This window comes from Schistocerca nitens, chromosome 6, assembly GCF_023898315.1.
Source record: "Schistocerca nitens isolate TAMUIC-IGC-003100 chromosome 6, iqSchNite1.1, whole genome shotgun sequence".
In the NCBI taxonomy this organism is placed as follows: Eukaryota; Metazoa; Arthropoda; class Insecta; order Orthoptera; family Acrididae; genus Schistocerca; species Schistocerca nitens.
Genome location: NC_064619.1, coordinates 380588990 through 380609528, shown reverse-complemented (window position 1 = coordinate 380609528; position 20539 = coordinate 380588990). Strand labels below are relative to the sequence as shown.

General features: G+C 41.6%; 1 protein-coding gene across 2 annotated transcripts in view; it reads left to right on the top strand.

Moving 5' to 3' along the window:
* LOC126263075 (hemicentin-2) overlaps positions 1-15773 on the top strand; it is a 2049386-nt gene extending 2033613 nt beyond the window's left edge. For both annotated transcript variants that reach the window (XM_049960064.1, XM_049960065.1), the window contains one exon: positions 14964-15773. In XM_049960064.1, coding sequence (XP_049816021.1) covers positions 14964-15070 — 107 coding nt within the window. In that variant the 3' untranslated portion in view covers positions 15071-15773. The remainder of the gene's footprint in view (positions 1-14963) is intronic.
* The last annotated feature ends 4766 nt before the right edge of the window (positions 15774-20539 follow it).

Here is a 20539-nt window from a genome sequence, read left to right as displayed (position 1 = left end):
AACCATGGTTTGATAGCGAAAAAACATAAAAAACCAATAACAGATGTTAGGACAATGAGAGGGCTGAGATAGAATCAGACAATTCTCTTGTGTTAATAAATATGAAACTATCATTACCAAAACCACCACGTAAGAACAACAGTGGAGAAAAACCAAAAAAGTAGATGTGAGTAGGCTAAAAGAGGAGGTTGTGAATAAACAGTTTAAGATTGCGCTTAAAATAGATTCCCTGAATTAGGGAATGACAACAATAAAAAAGAAGATGAAGATATCAACACAAAATGGTAGAAGATGACAACAGTTATGAGAGAAACAGCGCATGAACTACTAGGAGATAATAATAATAGCAATATAAAGCGCAAATCATGGTCCAATGAAACATGTAGAAAATCAGTACAGGGCAGGAATAGAGCCAGACAGGCAATGATGAACAACAATACCCACGAAAACCAAACAACATGCAGGAAAGGCACGAGAGAAATGAAGAGTATAATAAGGTGAAAGAAAAGAGCATTCATACATTAACATATAGATAAGGCTCAGGAGGACTATAACCAGAACAATAGTAAACAGTGTTGCAGCACAATGAATAGCTGTAGAAAAGAGTACAGAGCTAAAGCTGTGATAATGAAGGACGAGAATGGAAAACTAATCACTACTAATTAATGAAATTAGAGAACTGGAGGAAATACTTCAAAGAACAGCTGAACAACCCAGTAGATACCTACAACAATCGAAACAAGGCAGAAAACGACCAGAACGTACAACCATTAGTCGAAAAACCAATTCTGATGGAGGTGATGGAGGCAATGAAAAGGCTAAAAAATGGGAAAGCCCCTGGCATAGACATGATATCAGCAGAGCATATCAAAGAAGGGGGAGAGGAGATACATGAATGGTTAGCCGAACTGATAAAAGAGGTATGAAGAAAAGAAGTAATGCCAGAGGAATGGAAAACTGCTGCTGTATGTCCCATATAGAAGAAAGGAGACAAAATGCAGACACAGAACTACAGAGGGATATCATTCCTTTGCACATGCTATAAAGTAATATTAACAATTATACTGAACAGGCTCAACCCACACATTGAGGAAATATTAGACACAGCACAACCTGGGTTAATAAAAGATAAATCAACATCGACAAAATATTCACACTAAGACAAATATTAGACCAGAACTGGGAGGACAATCATGATACCTTTTGCCTGATTATAGATTTCAACAAAGCATATGACAGCATACGAAGAGAGGAAATGTGGAGGATAATGGCAGAGTATGGGATACCTGACAAGGTGATAAAGCTAACTAAAATGTGTGTGATGGAATCAAAGTGTTGAGTGAAACTACAAGGGAGTTCTCAGAAGCATTTGAAGTAAAAGCAGGAGTAAAACAGGGAGATATTATATCACCAACACTGTTCAATTTGGACCTAAACAACACCCTGAGGAGAGTAACATGTCAAAGTGCAGGAGTCACCATAGGAAAAAAGATATATGTCCCAGCGTTTGCAGATGATATTGTGCTGATAGAAGAGAACAAGAAAGAACTGGAGAAAATAGCGATTGTGCTAATGGAAGAAGCAAAGAAAGTAGGTCTATGTAAAAATGAAAGTGAAACAAAGTTCATGGCAGTAGGAAGAAGAGCTCATTTAGGACCAAACCATTCCAAAATCGGAAATCTAGCAATACAGAAGACAGACACATCACGTACTTAGGTGTTAACACCAACCAACAAAAAAATAAGGAACAAGAGATAGTAACAAGAATACAAGCTGGGGAAAAATGTTTAGAAGCTATGCACAACATCATAAGATCGAAGTTACTATCTAGGGAGGCAAAAATAAGAATATATCAGACTATCATGAAGCCAATAATGTGCTATGCAAGTGAGACATGAACCCTGACAAAGAAAACAGAAAAAACTCATCACTTTTGAAAATACTTGGACCGGTGAAAGAAAATGAACAGTGGAGAATAGGGAAAAACAGAGAACTCAAACAATTATACACACTGCCTGACGTCGTAGCGAGTGTGAAAATTAAGAGACCAAGATGATACTGACATGTGAGGAGGAGAGGGGAGAACATGGTAATAAAGATTGTAATGAATGGAAAAGCTGAAGGAAAGAGACAACTGAGACGGCCGAGAATGAGATGGAAGGACAATACCGTGGAAGACATGCAGATACTGGGTCTGGGAGATGAAGATGCAGATGACAGGAAAGTGTGGTAGGCTGGACTGAGCGAGGCTAAGGAGCGGCTGCGGTTTGTGTGGCCAGTATAAGTAAGAAAGTAAGTAAGTAAGTAAATGTTCCTTATGAGAATTTTCATGAGTCTCATCTAGAGCCCTACAAACCTGTAATAGGAATTGTTTTAACATCCTGTGCATTCTCGCTAGTGAAATTCGTCATAAATAATCCATTAGAATTTGAGAACAATAGTGATGACCATATTTACAATACTAAGGAAACACATAGCCTTTATCAATCATTGTTGAAGCTATCAGTTGCTCGAGTTCATTAAGCGTCAACAAACATTTTATTTTCCCAGTAACATAAAATGTCTAGCAGGTAGCAAAGCAAGTTTTAAACCTAACCTAAAATCCTTTCTTCTGGACAGTTATTTCAGTTTCATGTACGAATTTTTAATTCAAAATTGGTTGCTGTAGGCCTCCGATATCAATCTGTTGTAGAATTTTGAAACATGATTTTTACCAGCGTATTATGACGTTTCAGTAGGCATCAACATGGGTTACGAAAATATCGATCCTGAGAAACGCAACTCGCCCTGTTCGTCCATGGCATCAACGTTAGATACAGGCTCACAGGTAGATGCCGTGTACCTTACTTCCGCAAAGCAATTGATACAGTCCCGCACCTGCAGCCTAATGAACAAAATACGAGCATACGAATATCAGACGAGTTGTGTCTTTGGACTAAAGAGTGACTAACAAACGGAACGCAGCAAGCCACTCTCAGTGGAGAGAAGTCTTCAGACGTTAAAGTGGTGGTGATGGTAAGTTCTTATGGGGCCAAACTGCTGAGGTCGTCGGTCCCTAGTTTTACACATTATTTAATCTAACTTAAACTAACTTACGCTAAGGACAACACACACGCCTATGGCCGAGGGAGGACTCGAACCTCCGACAGCGGCAACCTTGCGAACCGTCGCAAGGCGCCTGAGACCTCGCGGCTATCCTGCGCGGCAGACGTTAAAGTAACTTGGGTTGTACGCCAAGGGAGTGTTATAGCAAGGACCATTAATTTCATATATGCCATCCTTTTAAGACATTTTTCAGTTTCGGGAAAAGAAAAAATGCACGGGTGAATAGGAGGGCAGTGGAACAATAAGAATGGCTTTTGAGATAAATTTCGTGATGGAGCTGGCCGCGTGACATGGGACACAGTCATAATGCAGCATGCACTTGTCTCGAATGTATGGTGTCACTCGATTCACACTTCTCCTGAGCCTTTCGAGGACCTGTCAGTACAACACTTGGTTTATAATGTGTCCTAAACGAACAAATTCTTTATGCACGATACCCCTACTTCCAAAAAAGCAGTTAGCGTTGTTCTGATCTCTTATTTGCTCATTAGAGCTTTTTTCTGTCGAGAATATGTCTCAGTCTGTCACTCTTCACTTTGCCGTATTCTCCCAGCATCGTACTCAAAAACCCATTGTTTATAACCAATAAAAAAAATCAACACACAAGTTTCTTCGATTGTCCTTCTGCCCATTTGTGAGTTTTTAGGCACCATTTTGGGACCAACCTTTTGCATGTGCAAAACTTCACTCAAAATTTGATGTACGGAAAAATGTTTAAGTTTAACAGTGATCCCCCATACTTATTATTAAATATCGATCTGATCTCACAAGATCATGTACAGGTTCGAGGTTTTCGTCGGTTTTTCAAGTTGAAGTTTTTCCTGAGCGAGGTTAATCTTAAACATGTTCTCGATCTTCCAATAATGACTTGTGCTCTTGCTAAGGAATGTTCCCCAAAGGTCTGTTTCAACTTTTCAAAGGTGACGCTCGTGAATTCCCCAAACTCAGCACAAAACTTGATGGTATAAAGTTGCTCTAAACTCCGCTGTTCCATTTTTGTAACACACAACAAAAGCACAACTTCGCTGATGTCGCTCTCAGAAATCAAGGAATAGCTGTACGGAGCTGAAACTCGGACTCAGAATCTAGAGGGGATGAACACGCCGGTCTACACAAGAACAACACAGCGTTTCAGATCAGTCGCAACGTTGTCAGTCTCATTATTTTCCTGAGACACTTCGTATATCTTGCAAAAAGATAGTGAAGATAAATTTTGAGAGACTCACGTACGGAGGGTTACCTGCAATAGTTCTTCCCGCGAACGATTTGAGACGGGGAGATGAAAATGGGAAAGTGGTACTAGTACGTAAAGTTCCCTCCGCCACACTCCACTATGTGGCTTGTATAGTAGATGTAGATGTAGTCTGCATTTTAAAAAAGGGTTTTTAAGTGTAGTTGCATGAGTAGTATTGAAAAACAGTGTACAATAAACTAAAAACTAATTTTATAAACCAATTCCTTATCATTTTGATAAAAATCATGCAAATGTGAGAAATTAGTTTCGCCCGGCATTTACAGTGTTCAAATAACTTACGGGAATGCAGCCGGGTAACGTCGCCGACAACCGCCGATATTTCGGCCGGAGCACGCCCTGACATTTTCAAGGCAAAATTGCAAGAAAAAAGCACTGTGCTAGCGAATTTAAAGCGTTGGTTTTCAGAGAAAATCGGTAAAGGTAGCACACACACACACACACACACACACATACACACACAGACACTGTAAAACAATAGCGCCGTCGCAAACCAAAGATGACTCATGTCAGAATTATCGATAGAGAAATTAATGATAAACTGGTGAGGTAGCATAAACTCAACCCGTCTGGTTTCTGACAAGTGAGAGAGCAGGGTTCCATGCAGAATAAAACAAAAACCACCGTCTCTGTTCTTAAGGTTACACGCGAACTTATTTTCAACAGCTTCGCTAATACCAATATCCCAGTAGCTGGAATTGAATGCCAGGATCTCCGTGTTGTTTTATTCCATAGGATGACCGGTGCAAAAACAATGTTCTGCAGTTGCGTATTTGCTCGGCTGTTGTAAGCGTGTGTGCCGCTATGTTCAGTATACGGGTCCTCCACAATACTGATAGTTTGACCAATATATGACATGCCACAAAAACGGAAGGAATGCGGTATATACCTACCTTACCCAAACCAAGATAATCCTTTACGGAACCTAAAAGGATCCTGATCTTATATGGTGGTCGAATAACACACTCCACGACATATTTCCGCAAAATACCACCAATCTTGTTCGAAATGCTCCCTGGGTAACGGAAAAGGGTCGTAGACTTTGGTGCCATCTCTGTATTATCATCACTCACTCTGGTAATTAAATTAGCAAGTAACTTTATGAATAAAGATGCTAGTTTTTGTTTAAATTGGTGTGGAATCCTGCTCTCTTACATGTCAAAAAACAGAGTTGATGCTACCTCACCCGTCGATTACTAATTTCACTATCGATAACTTCTGACATCGTTCATCTTTGGTTTGTGATGGTGCAAGCATTTACAGTATGTGTGTTTGTTATCTTTGCGTATTTTCTTTGGAAACCGACGCTTTAAATTTGCTTGTACAACACTTACTTGCTGCAGTTTTGCCTTGAAAATGGCACGATGTGCTATTGTCGAAATATCAGCGATTGTCGACGACGCATCTGCAGCATTCGTTAAGTTATTTGAACATCGTGCAAACGCTCTATGGAACACGTAACTACCTAACCAAATAACTGTGGTTATAAACCGTTGTTTTGAGTTACCTGTCGCAAAATTTCCAGTTCTTTGCCTACCCCATAGCTCTCATGGAGTCATTAATTAATCTGTGAGTAGAAGACAATGTCCTGACTGACTAACTGCTGACTCATCATCGTTTAGCCCAAATCGATAAGGATAGAAACTTCAAGTTTGGAGAGGGTGTGGATCTTACCATGAAGGCATCGTTAAAGAAAGGATTGTCCGAAATTCCACTGCTAAGGGGGTGAAAAGGGGATGAAAGAATTTTGGAAACGATGTCACTTTTAAGGGAATTTTGAAACTATAACTACGAAACCTGGTATTTGGTTTTTCAGACAGGAAATAAAAAGTGTGTATTTCAGCATTTTTGGAAATTCAACCACTAAGGGGGAAAATAGAGTGTGAGAATTTTTTTGAAAATAAATAATTACTAAAGAACAATTATAGGATTTTGAAGGCTACATCTATGAGAATCGGTATTTGACTTCTCGGTTAAGAATAAAAGAAAAAAATACGTTTTACAGTATTTCTGAAAAGTTAACTCCGTAGGGAGTGCAATAGGGGAGGAAAATTTTTGAGAAAATATTTCGTTAAATTAAAAAAAATCATAAAGCTATATTTATGAAAGTAGTTTTTCAGTTCTCGGTTAGATATAAAGAAATAATTGTTAGAGGAGGAAAGTTGCTACGGAAATATCTCTTTAAGAACGCAAAAGGCACGATGAACGGAAACTTTGAACTCCACCAGAATCGCTTTTTGGTCAAAAGTACATCCCGAAAAGACCATGCTTATATGGCCTTAAATAGCGTGAAAAGCTTACAAGGTGTTGCAGTTTGTATACAACATAAAAATTCGATTAAATAAAAACAAGTAAATCTCTGCAGACCATACAGTGTACTCGAACGTAGCAGCAGGAACTAAGCTAGTTACGTTATATATTGAAGACTGACGAGACAAAACTGAATGACAGGAAACGCTATTTGGTAGCACCAGTGGGAGCAAGATGGCTGACGAAGCACCACTGTGTCGAGGGTACGATTCTGCAGGTAAGGGAGGGAACGGGAATTCGGTGGTAGACAGAGGCTGCTCCATCCCTGAGCCCCGCTTCGCTTCGGCTCGCCGTGCCGTGCCGTGCCGTCCCTAATGCCTGCCCGAACATCGGCGCGATAACCGTTCCATCGGAATGGCGGCGTGTACCGGCGCGGCAAACTTCCGACGCGCGCCAATAACCGGTAATGGTGATGCATCGCACAGCAGCCCTCCCCGCCGCTAAAAACCAGCCGGCGCCTGCATGCGCCAGTTAAAGGGCAAACGTTGAGTGAAACGCGACCGCCGCGCGCACCGCCAGGTTGCAGAGCGCCCCTCTTACGCGCCACAGCATTCTGCATTTTCAGCGGAAGCTGACGGTAATGGATGTGTAATAGAGTGCAAACCGCAAAGCAGCTGCACGATCCTAGCTCACGACCGCAATCGCGTTTCAGCACAGTGACACTCAAATAGAATCGGTCATTTCGATCACAAACGTTGCAGTTTCGTTATTAGGTGGCGTGCCTTACGACCGTGTCTATACAGCTGTAAAACTGCTGCGTGAGTATTAACACACACAAACAGGAACTCGTTATTTCAGAAGTTCTGGGGATTTATGGAAACGAGGAAAGGAACACCGAGACATTCAGAGGTACATATTTACGGCAGTCGATTTTTCCGTGCACAAGGGCGGCAGAATTTAATGTAAATCTAATATGGTACTGCATCGCCTATGTTTTTGGCGACTACATGAAATGTATTTCCAGTTGCGAATGTGGACAACCATCAGCTGTATAACAGAATGACAACAGTGAAAATTTGTACCGGATCGGAGCTCGAACTCTGATTTCTCGCTTATATGAAGCGCTCTCCTTAGAATTAGGTAATCTGACCACGGTTCACGGCCAGACCTGCACTTGCATATGTCGTCAACTTTGTGTCTACAGCCAGCACCCGTGCGTCCGTTATGTATATTCCCCCACAGGGGAGACATTTTAACTGAAAATCGCTTGCCGGGGGTCGCTAGATAAAGAGATATTGCAGTGCCTGTGCTGTTCAGAAGTACTATGCAATGTTCCTTCGCACATGCATTCCACTATACAGCTGATGTTGGCTGTTCATATTCGAAACTGCGAGTTCCTTTCCTTACCTGTAGGCGTCACAACGCCTGTGCCCTCGAACATGCATGCCCGATACTGGGCAAGGGATTTTAAAGTAAAATGTCCCCTGTGCGGGATTATACGTAATGCATGTACAAGTGCAGACTGCGGACATATGGTCGACAACATATGGAAGTTTGCGTCTGGCCTTGAGTCCTGCTCGGATAGCCTAATGGTAAGGCGACTGCTAGCGATAAACAAGAGGTCAGCATTCGAGTCCCGGTCCGGCACAAATTTTCATCGTTTGCATTACATTATACACCCGATGGTTGCCCATATTCGCAGCTGCGAATACGTTTCATATAATATGAATCAGGCCGAGCCGCACAATAACCTTGTGTTCGGTGTGAGGAGGTGGTGGGGTGAGTGGACTGCTGTAGTCTGTTGTGGGGCTGTGAACCACTGAGGGCTACGGCGGGGACGAAGCCTCTCCGTCGTTCCTAGGTCCCCCGTTCAATACACAATACACACTTTCAAACAAAGGACCCCTTTTCGTTTCGATACCGCGAAAGTTTCCCATTGGCTAGTAGACTAACCTAGCTCGGAAAAACGTGAAATTGTCTCAGCGAATAAGCGAAAAAGTTTCATAGAGTTGAATGTAGCAGATATATGCAAAGATAACTGACGCGACCTACGAAAATCAAAAAATGAGGGCAAGACTGATATTTCCAAATGAATTGACGACGTTCAAAAAGTTCAAGTTTATAATGATTCACGATTCAATTAAATCATTTTTTTATCAAAAATGAGTGTTTTACACATTACAGTTTCATGTCTGATACCCCAAAAGACTAAATTTGAATGGTGGAAAAATATTAAAAAATGAACGAACGTGTGTTTTTATGGCATCAAGTTTTATAATTCTATCAAGTAAAGAACGATAGTATTGTTTAATGACAAGAATGTTCTAACAAAATATTATAATTCCTATAAAGTATGAGTGTCCGATAATACTCGATCACCCCCTATTCCTATGCGAGTAGTTACCACAGCACTGTCATGTCTAAGGCGTCTGCAAAGCTAAGGTGTAACAGCCCTTTATATTAACTGTTAATCTATAGTTCCTATGAAAGTTTTAGGCATTTCTTGTTTCAAAGCAAAGTATTTACCTGACTGTTGCTGAAACTTCGGTATATACAAAGGAATCTCTTAATGACTGAAATCTTTTTCATTTTATGACATTTATTAAGCTATTACATACGTTTATATTTGAATGATTGTATACAGAATGTCTCAAAATCTTTAGAGTCACAGTATACGAGATTTGGACTATCCTAAACAGATTATTACGATTTCAGGAACCAATGTTCGGAAATTAATATTTAAAGCTGTAAGACGTAGTAGAATGAAAAATACTACTCAGAGGCCTGAATGTGAACTGCTTGCGTTTAACAACAAACAGCTGCTTAGCATATGACTCTTGGTGACGCTACCTAGGAAAACAATACACAGTCGTCTTTGTGGTGCCCGCGCTGGAGTCGACCGATGTCTGCGAGTCATGCTCCGTTGCGAAGATGGACCATTAGTCGTTGCGAGAACTTGCTGACAGGCGTTTAATCTATGGTGCAATGAGATGTAGTGCTCGGAGAGCCGAAGAAACGAGCAGACAGAAAGTTTCACAACAGGTGCCATCCTAACTAGAAGAAATTTATCACCACGGACTGAAACTTAGCTGCGTCGTTCAAGCCACAGACGGCTTGCCACACTTCTAGACAATGAGTAGTTTGCAGAGTTTAATTTTAGGAGATGGCGTTGGGTGGTGTTGGAGAAGATTTATGAAAAACTTCCGTCAACTTCTCTCTTGTCTGTGAATTGCGCACTTCGACGAGCATCGTATGGAGTCTTTTGTTAGAGCAGAAAATATCTCCCTGTTATAAAGAAGTGCAAGTATACATTGTCATTATTTTCGTTATACTCATTGCAGACGAATTACTGCATCTGTGATTTAAATCGGCCGTTTACGTGTCCATGACAAACATGATTTATTGTGCAACATGAATACTGCAAGCTGCAGGTGCGTCCGTACGTTGGCAATATACATCTAGTGTGGCTTAAAATTAATCACTCATTTCTTTAACTTATACTTAAATTTCCATTATTTTCACCAGACCGTGATGCACTTAGTCCAGAAAATAATGTTCCTACAACACCTCCATCGATAAGCCGTCAGTGGTTCCAGAAGTAGTTAATGGTAAATAAATCGTATCAAATTAGAAAAAGGGACTGGTAGGGTGTCGTAACTACATAAACGACCACTTGCCAGAATTATCAGATGTAGAAAAATAACAGAAAATGTGAGCAACTAAATTATATTATATTTCAGTACAATTGATTCCGCACAAAAAGGGAAGCGACTATTATTTTACTCACTTTGTCACTATAATGAGAATGTCAGTGTTAAATCCCAACTTTTTGGCTTACGCTTCTCAGTTCATGGGGTATTAAATTAGCTGCTCTTGCAATTTCGCTAAGAATGCACTGAACTGGCCCCTATAAGACCTCTGTTCGTCTGTAGTCATCTGTAACCTCCAGAAGGTTTTATTTGCTGTCATAGTACATATCCAATACAAAATATAGCGGAGAGAAGTACGAAATCCGCTCGAACCTTGTAAGTATGTCGATCGAGCACGGTTTTGTTGGCCAGACAGCTCACAAAATTCCATCAATGATAGGAAACAGCTTTGATAAACATCTTCCATTTCCTAAATGTACGTGTGCGTGAAACACATATCCTCTCAGCGCTAGGAAACGTCAAACGCAAGCTCAGATTTGAAGACAAGTAAGCACATACCCGTACGTGAGCATCGTTGTGTCCGGAAGGACTGATACTCAGCAAGCGCCGGCCGAAGTGGCCAAGCGGTTAAAGACGCTACAGTCTGGAACCGCGCGACTGCTACGGTCGCAGGTTCGAATCCTGCCTCGGGCATGGATGTGTGTGATGTCCTTAGGTTAGTTAGGTTTAAGTAGTTCTAAGTTCTAAGGGACTGATGACCTTAGCAGTTAATTCCCATAGTGCTCAGAGCCATACTCAGCAAACCACCGTACGGTGCGTGGCAGAGGTAACCTAACCACTGCTAGTCATTTCCTTTTCTGGCCCACTCGCAAATAGAGCGCGGGGAAAACGACTGTCTATACATGCCCGTATGAGCCGTAATTTCTCGTATCTTATCTTCGAGGTCCTTACGTGCAGTGTATGTTGGTAACAGTAGAATCGTTTGGCAATCAGCTTCAAATGCCATTCCTCTAAATTTTCTGAGTAGCTTTTCTCGAAAAGAACGTCGCCTTGCCTCCAGGGATTCCCATTTGAGTTTCCGAAGCACCTCCGTAACAAATCTAGCAGCCCGTTTTTAAATTGCTTCGATGTCTTCCTTCAATCCGACCTGGTACGGACCCCAAACACTAGAGCAGTACTCAAGAGTACGTCGCACCAGCGTCCTGTATGCGGTCTCTTTTACAGGTCAACCACTCTTTTCCACCACTCTTTTCCCGCTAAATAGAAGTCGACCATTCGCCTTCCCCACATCAGGTCTCATGTGCTCGTTCCATTTCATATCGTTTTGCAACGTTACGCCCAGACATTTAAACGACTTAATTTTGTCAAGCAGGATATTAGTAATAGTGTATCCCAACATTACAGGTTTGATCTTCCTACTCGTCCGAATTTTTCACATTCATTCACCACACTAACCGGAAATTTTGTCTAAGTCGTCTTGTATCTTCCTGTGATCACTCAACTTCATCAGCAAATAACCACAGTTTGTCGCCCACCCCGTCCTCAAAATCACTAACAGCAGCGGTCCTACCACACTTCCCTGGGGCACTCCTGACGATACCTCTGTCTCTGACGGATAGTCGCCGTCGAGGACAGCATACTGGGTTCTATTACTTAATAAGTCTTCGAGACACTCACATATCTGTGAACGTATTCCAAATGCTCGCACCGTCGATAACAGCTTTCAGTGGGGCACCATGTCAAATGCTTTCCGGAAATGTAAGCCGGCCCTGGTGGCCGAACCGTTCTTGGCGCTACAGTCTGGAACCGCGTGACCGCTACGGTCGTAGGTTCGAATCCTGCCTCGGGCATGGATGTGTGTGATGTCCTTAGGTTTAAGTGGTTCTAAGTTTAGTGGACTGATGACGTCAGATGTTAAGTCCCATAGTGCTTAGTGCCACTTGAACGATTTTGAGCCAGTTGCCCTCCATCCATTTTGCGCAGTCTCTCATTTGACAAAAGGGCAAGCTGAGTATCGTACGAGCGATGCTTTCTAAAACCATGCTGATTCGTGGACATAAGCTTTTAATTCTCAAGAAAGTTCATTATAATCGAACTGAGAATATGTCCAGGGATGCTGCAGCAAACCTGAGATAGCGATATTGGTCTGTAATTTTGCAAGTGCGTTCTTTTATCCTTATTATATGCTGGAGTCACTTGCGCTTTTCTCCAGGCGCTTGGCATTTTGTGATGGGCGAGATATTCACGATAATTGCAGGCTAGGTAAGGAGGCAATACCGTTGCGAGCTGTAAGCAAATATAAGCTATAAGTTGGCGATTAATCTGGTAATAAATACGCAACCAGTCCCTTTTTTTAGTTTTTTGACTGGTTACATATTTATTACCAGATAAATCGCTTTTTTTAATTTATTAACTGGTTGCATGTTATTACCAGATACATCGCACAGTTTAAATCACAGTCGCAGTTTGTCATCCACAATGCATATACAGAGCGCTAACAACTGAGGTGGCCGTGTATCCTACGGTAGGGTCACCTGTATTGGATCCGGCTAAGAGTCTTCGGAAGAAATCCATACGGACCTACACTGAAGTTCGTTAGTTACGTGCTCTTTGTCTTTCAGCGTATGTAGCTATTTAGCATGTATGCAACTGATTCATAGGGACTACAAGAAAGATTAAAGTCCTACGAGAGTATAGCTTTACCAGTTCTAACTGCGTTGATATGAGACGCGAAAATGTCATGTTCCACACCAGTGGTCGGAAATCGAATGACTCAGATAGAACCGTCCGTTCCAAAATACTGGGTTTTGTAATCTAGGGTCTCTGTTCTCCATGTTTTCTTGAGTTGGGTACAAGCGATAAATCATGGACCTCTCAGAGTGTGCTCCTCTCCATTCGTGTGCATTCGTGTGTTGCAGCGAGGAAGGGTTCCGTGCCTCTTTTGCTATAAATAGTATCAATATGTGTTGCCCGTATGGCATTTTGTGGGAGCGGGGCTGAGTATTGTTCCACCTACATCTACATACATGTTCCGCAAGCCACCATATGCTGCGTGGTGGATTGTACCCTACACTATTGCTACTCATTCCCTTTCCTATGCCACTCGCACATGAAACGAGAGGAAAACGTCTCTCCGTACGCTTCCGTACGAGCCCCGGTTTCTCTTATATACCTCGGCGGTCCTTGTGCGAGATTATGACAGTATGATGATTGTGCAGTATGCCCCAAATGTCAATCCTCTAAACTTTCTCAGTAGAGTTTCACAAAAAGAACGTCTTCTTCCCTCCAGGCATTTCCATTTGATTTCATGGACCTCTTCTATAATACTCGCGTTTTGATGGAATCTGCTGGTAGCTTTTCAACATTGCGCCTTGATATTTAATAGCTCTGTGAAGCAACTCAACAATAACCCAACACTACAGGATTGTTTCCACAGCCACCTTCATTGGTTTACGTTTTCCCATATTCAAAGCAAGCTGCCTTTCATCACACATAACATAAATTCTACCCAAGTCATCCAGTATCCTCCTAGATTCACTCAAATACAACGCTTTAAGGTGCACTACTGCGTTAAGAACTGAGCGAGGTGGCACAATGGTTAGCACAATGGACTCCCATTCAGGAGGACGACGGTTCAAACCAGCGTCCGGCCGTCCTGATTCAGGTTTTCCGTGGTTTCCCTAAACCACTTCAGGCAAATGCCGGGATGGTTCCTTTGAAAGGGCACGGCCGACTTCCTCATTCGATGGGACCGATGACCTACTGTTTGGTCCCTCCCCCGAATCAACCAACCAATAGCGTTAACAGCAGACAGTCGCAATCTCCTGCTCCCGCTACCCGTCAAATCCTTAACATACACAGGGAATAAGAGGAATCCTATTATACTTACCCGGGGCATTCCTAATGACACCCTTATCTCCTTTTGAACAAAGTAAGAGCATATGGACTATCCGACCAATTGTGTGATTGGATTGAGGAGTTCCTAGATAACAGGACGCAGCGTGTCATTCTCAATGGAGAGAAGTCTTCCGAAGTAAGAGTGATTTCAGGTGTGCCGCAGGGGAGTGTCATAGGACCGTTGCTATTCACAATATACATAAATGACCTGGTGGATGACATCGGAAGGTCACTGTGGCTTTTTGCAGATGATGCTGTGGTGTATCGAGAGTTTGTAACAATGGAAAATTGTACTGAAATGCAGGAGGATCTGCAGCGAATTGACGCATGGTGCAGGGAACGGCAATTGAATCTCAATGTAGACAAGTGTAATGTGCTGCGAATACACAGAAAGATAGATCCTTTATCATTTAGCTACAAAATAGCAGGTCAGCAACTGGAAGCAGTTAATACCATAAATTATCTGGGAGTACGCTTTAGGAGTGATTTAAAATGGAATGATCATATAATGTTGATCGTCGGTAAAGCAGATGCCAGACTGAGATTCATTGATTTCATCTTAGTGCTGAATAATTTCTATAAACCAGCTAAGAATTATGGTATACCCCGCTATTCTTTTTGAAATACTGTGTATTTTGATGAGAAGAAAGGTATGAACTGTTTACTCGATTCGTTGGTAACGTAAAAGTTTAGGAAACTTAACATAGAAATGTTTTGCTTTGTGTGTCCCAACATGTAAGTAGTACGCGCGCGCACACGATGAGAACTTCTTTTGTTTCTCTCCCTTTTCGCCTTATCTGTTATCTCAGGTGACAAGATGGCGGCCATACAGCGGAGGAAGACGTCGTCCGGCTCTGACGTGGACGCCGTGCTGTGGTTCGTGATCCTGCCGCTAGTGGCGCTAGCTGCCAGATAAGTTCGTCGCCCGCGACGAGCCACGAACCCCTGACCGCCGCCTGGAGGCCGGCGCCAGCCTCTCTTGTCGCATCGCCGGCGAAGGCGCCAGTGCCATTCTAAACAAGAAGTATTTCACCAGTCGTGACTTTTGTCCTCCCCTTGTGCCACAGAAGTATTTCACTATTGCTTGTATTCTGACCCGATCCCAGTGTAAATGTATTTTAAGGACAATACCGGAACTGTAATGAATAGAGTATGGACTTGCAGATGATTCTCTTTCGTAGGTTTTAATAAAATGTTTACTGAAAACTGAGACTCTTGACTACAGTGTAAGAGCCGCCTACATCGTTCGACGAGTTCTCTGTTCGTCACAGTTAATCATTCTCTTCTGAAGCAGAGAAGTCCGATGGGAAACTTAGAGGCCCACGTAAGGAGAAGAAATTTGAAATCCTGTACATCAATATTTTAATTCGATGTAACTGTTACAAATTTTAAACTTTAAGCTTCAATTATTGACTTTTAAAAAACATTTAATTACATTTAGGATACTATATTCAAACGTTGTAGCCACTCTAATTTTCTTCTTCGTTAGCTTAGCATCAATTATGTAAAGACCATAATTTTTATATCCTATGTTATCATGAGTAAAAAAAAATGTGTACATAGCATCTAGATATATTGATTCGTAAAGAATTCCATTAAATCTTGAACTGGTAAATATTTTTATAACGTGACTTTTTAATGAGGAAAGTGTTCTTTACGCTGAAGCATCAATTTTTGGTTTAAAACTTCGCAGTGCTGGAGATCACACATGAAATACTAAGGTAAGGTTGTGCTCAAGCCGAAGGCTGCTTGAACACAGTAATCAAGACACAAAGGAATTAAAGACATTGACAGCCACTGGGCATTGATTTATATAAATGGGGTAGGTAGAAAATGTATTCCAGACTAGGATTCAAACCTACGTCACCATTACACCATCTAGTCACAGTGGTCTACACAACCGCACAGACTACCCTCCTGTCATACCCAAATGCTCAACTTATGCAACACACTATTTATATAGTGGCCCTGCTCATTAGCCTTATTACTCGAGGCATCTCGCCGACTCAAGTAAGAGTTCAAGCTTAGTGTGCATCTGCACTGAAGGGATCATTGGACGACACTGCCTTACTTATAAACAAAAGATATAGAACATCGTAATATTCTTCTCGGCATATTCATGCTGGAAATGATACGTCGTTAAATTTCTCCGACCTTTCAACGTACTTATCCCGCCAGTTAGAAGGGGATAATTATGGCTTCCACTTCACTCTGTTCCCTGATGCATTTGTTTGTTTTGCAGTACGTTCTACTCAGTGGCGCGCATTCAGTGGGCAAAAGGTATGCACTTCTTGTCCAAGATGTAAGTGTAAATTATAAACAACAGTGAAAGTAGTGGAAAGGTTAAGGTTTAAATCGTTCTTAATATAGCAGGCCAAATGCAATATTATTATTATTATTATTATTATTTATTATGATTACAGACTGTATCTCCTTTCCTTTTCATAATCAACAACCAAATAACACCAAGAATTAACTCTGACAGTATCTATAGATAGAATGCTGCATTTAGTCGTTTTTGTGTTGATATTTACATACTACACTGAAGAGCCAAAGAAACTGGTATACCTGTCTAATATCGTGTAGGGCCCCATGAGCACGCAGAAATGCCGCAAAACGACGTAGCATGGACTCGACTAACATCTGCGAGTGTGCGGCGGTGGGGGGGGGGGGGGGGAGGGGGGGGGAGATCTCTTCTCAACAGCGTGTTGCAAGCCATCCCAGATATGGTCAGTAATGTTTATGTCTGTGGAGTTTGGTGGCCATTAGAAGCGTTTAAACTCAAACGAGTGTTCCTGGAGCCAGTATGTAGCAATTCTGGACATGTGGAACTTCTCAAGTCCGTCGGAATGCGCAATAGATATGAGTGGATGCAGGTTATCAGACAGGATGCTTATGTACGTGTCACCTGTCAGAGTCGTATCTAGATGTACCAGGGGTCCCACATAACTCCAACTGCACACGCCCCACGCCATTACAGAGCCTCTACCAGCTTCTCAGTCCTCTCCTGACTTGCAGGGTCCACGGATTCAGACCGATTACCTCGCTGTTTGGTCTCTTCCCCCAAACAACCCAAACCTCCTCGGATTCATAAGGTTGCCTCCATACCCGTACACGTCTACCCACTCGATACAATTTGAAACGAGACGCGTCCGACCAGGCAACATGTTTCCAGTCATCAACAGTCCACTGTCGGTGTTGACGGGCCAGGCGAGGAGTGAAGCCTTGTGTCGCGCAGCCATCAAGGCTACACGAGTGGGCCTTCGGCTCCGAAAGCCCATATCGATGATATTTCGTTGAATGGTTCGCACTCTGACACTTGTTGATGCCCACCATTTATATCTGCAGCAATCTGCGGAAGAATTGGACTTCTGCCACGTTGAAAGATTCTCTCCAGTCGTCTTTGGTCCGGTTCTTTCCGTATCTTTTTCCAGCCACAGCGATGTCGGAGGTTTGGTGTTTGAAATATGCAGTAATTTGTGGAAAGGTTGCACTTCTGTCACGTTGAACGATTTTCTTCAGTCGTCGTTGGTCCCATTCTTGCAGGACCTTTTTCCGCATTTGTGTTTTACCGGATTCCTGATATTGACGGAACACTTGGAGATGCTCTGTCCCATCGTTCGTGCACCGACTGTAACACCACGTCCAATCTCACTTAAATCTCGATAACTTGCCATTGTAACAGAAGTAACTGATTTAACAACTGCGCCAGACTCTTGTCTTACATAAGGCGTTGCCGAGCGCAGCACCGTATTCTGATTTTTTACATATCTCTGTGTTTGAATACGCTTACCTATACCAGATTCTTTGGCGCTTCAGTGTACAAAAATATGCTGTTTACGTGATACACTGCATTAAAGATCTCTCCAGTCTCAGATCTTAGTAGAGTTTGGTGTGCTAGAAAACGTCGAGTAATGTGAAATCATTGGCTAAAAACATTAGCTATTCATATTGTGCTGTTTTCATATTCAGACATGCTAAAATTATTGTAAAAAAAATAAAACTCACAAGTGCTCAGACACAACACACTTTATAGAAAAGAAACTTGACAATAACGCACTTTATACCGTAAACTTCGTCGGTAAGCAAGGAAACTGTTAGCAACTTGAGTTACTAGTGTGTACATGTTGTCTTCTTTGTTTTTTGGCCTCTTTTTTCCACAGCTGGACATATACAAGCTGAGTATTTGCATTTGCACACAGCCCACTCACTGCACTTAACACAAGATTTCTGTTCAAGACGAAGTTGAATGGAAAAACAAAAAACAAATTTAAAAAAAACAACTGAAGATACTTTACAATAAAGCGAAAGGCGTCTGGTCTCAATAAGATTTTATAACAGTTGCTAATGACGGCAGTTAACCTATACAACCTGTAGTAGTATGTGTTTCGTGCCATTATTTTAGCAAATGAAGACAGTAGTATGTTTTTCTCTGATCGTTCGCGAAGTTTTCGCAATGTGGTGACACGTTAGCACGCTAGCAAGATATTTTTAAAAAATATGCCTTTCCTAAAGTGGATCGAATTACCAGTCCCATATATAAAGAAGCAGATTTACCACTACGTAAAAATTAATACTAAACGTCGATTAACGATGCCTTAAAGCACAATAGAGATGTGTAGAGACAGGATTCCGAGAGTGAATATTGAGCCAAACTGTCGATTTCTTTTCGTTGTAAATAGCCCAACATGAAAATCACTTGGAGATCGATGGAATACCGTTAGCCGTCACACACGGGCTTCTGGAGTGCATAGGAGCTATACTAAGTAGAAGCTACGCTCTCGTATCTCTACTATAGCGGACTCTTCAAGGCCCCACCTTACGTGTACTTACTGTTCGGAAACGTCACTCGATATCATCGGTTCCAAAAATTTGACTGCCATCGTTTAAAGCTGCGTGAGAAATACTTGAACTGCATAGTGATAATTTAAATTCTGCAACCTATTATTGGAAAGTATGTTTTAGTACATACATGATTTTGTGAGTCTCTGCCACAGAGACTTTAACTACGAACCGCTCCTGGATTAGAAAACCAAGAAGTTACGCTTTCTTTATTGGTGCTTTGGAAAAGGGCGTGTGGTAACGGTAAACGTCTAATTACATTTTCTGTTACATAGGTTAATGGTATCACAACACCATAACAGACTTAAGAGTTTGTAATAAATACTGCGTACATTAGCGCAGTGAGTGAGCCAGATAGAGCGAATGCGCAAGGCAGGTTCTTGGTCTGGTAGACCGAATGTTGTTGTATTGGTATTTATATGTTATGAAAAGTTGGAGTTAGTGTTATTCTGCCTGCTTCACAACTGGAAAAATATTTAAGTCAGTGACTCAGTTGTGGTACTTCTCGCAGTTAGTTTTCCTTCCACGATGTTTTTATATTAAAAGACACGATTAACATTATTTGTCAATGAGGGTGCCTTTTGGTAATTCATTTTTTTTACGTTTATGAAGATGCAAGGTGAAGTAAAATCTCGCTAGGTCGCTAAGCGGTGATCGAAACAAATTTACTGAACTAAGTTTACTCAAATTTGATACGATATTGGATGTGTTGGTTACTTTTACTGTTGCAAAGGAAGCACAGATAATCAAGAGAAATTTCCTACTTTACATTTATTTTTTTGTTAAAATTAGCAAATATTAAGGTATTTATTACGACTCTGGGCCATTATAACTTAGAACAATGGCGCTGGCCTCTGTACCATTGTTCCTCTATAAAATTTGCATAAAGAATTTTGCAGCTTCATGAATTTAGAAGCTGGAACATTTAAAATTTTACCATATTTTTAAGTAATATTTGATTATATTTAGGCTAAACTTACACGTTTTCGTGCCGCGTCACAAAATGGCTTCTTACACTACGCACAATCTTTTTGCCAAAAGAACAGAGATTGCAATTACATTCGCAGATCATATTAATTGATTACAGAGTCATTGTTATTTTTCTGCGATAATATTTATTTCGTTACGACGTCAGTTTTGGTTTATTTGCGAAGTTATTCAATTCCATTTTTATCATAATGTGTAACAAAAAATTAATTCAGGGAAATGCTGAAAACTCGTCAATGTATTCTTAGTTGCGAATATGAACAACCATTAGCTGTATAAGGGAATGACGACAATGCAAGTTTGTTCCGGACGGGGACCCGAAACCGAATTTCCCACTTCACGAGAGTGATCGCTTTTAGCGTTGTGGCTATCCGTTCACGAGCCACGGATAGACCTGAACTTCCATAAGCCGTCGTTGCTGCATCACGACATGTGCTCGTACACAAATTACGTAACTCCCGTAGAGGGCAGGACGTATATTTGAAAGTTGCTCAGTGGTATCGGCGGATAAATACGGTAGTGCAGAGCCTGTGTTGTTATGAAGAACGATGCAGTG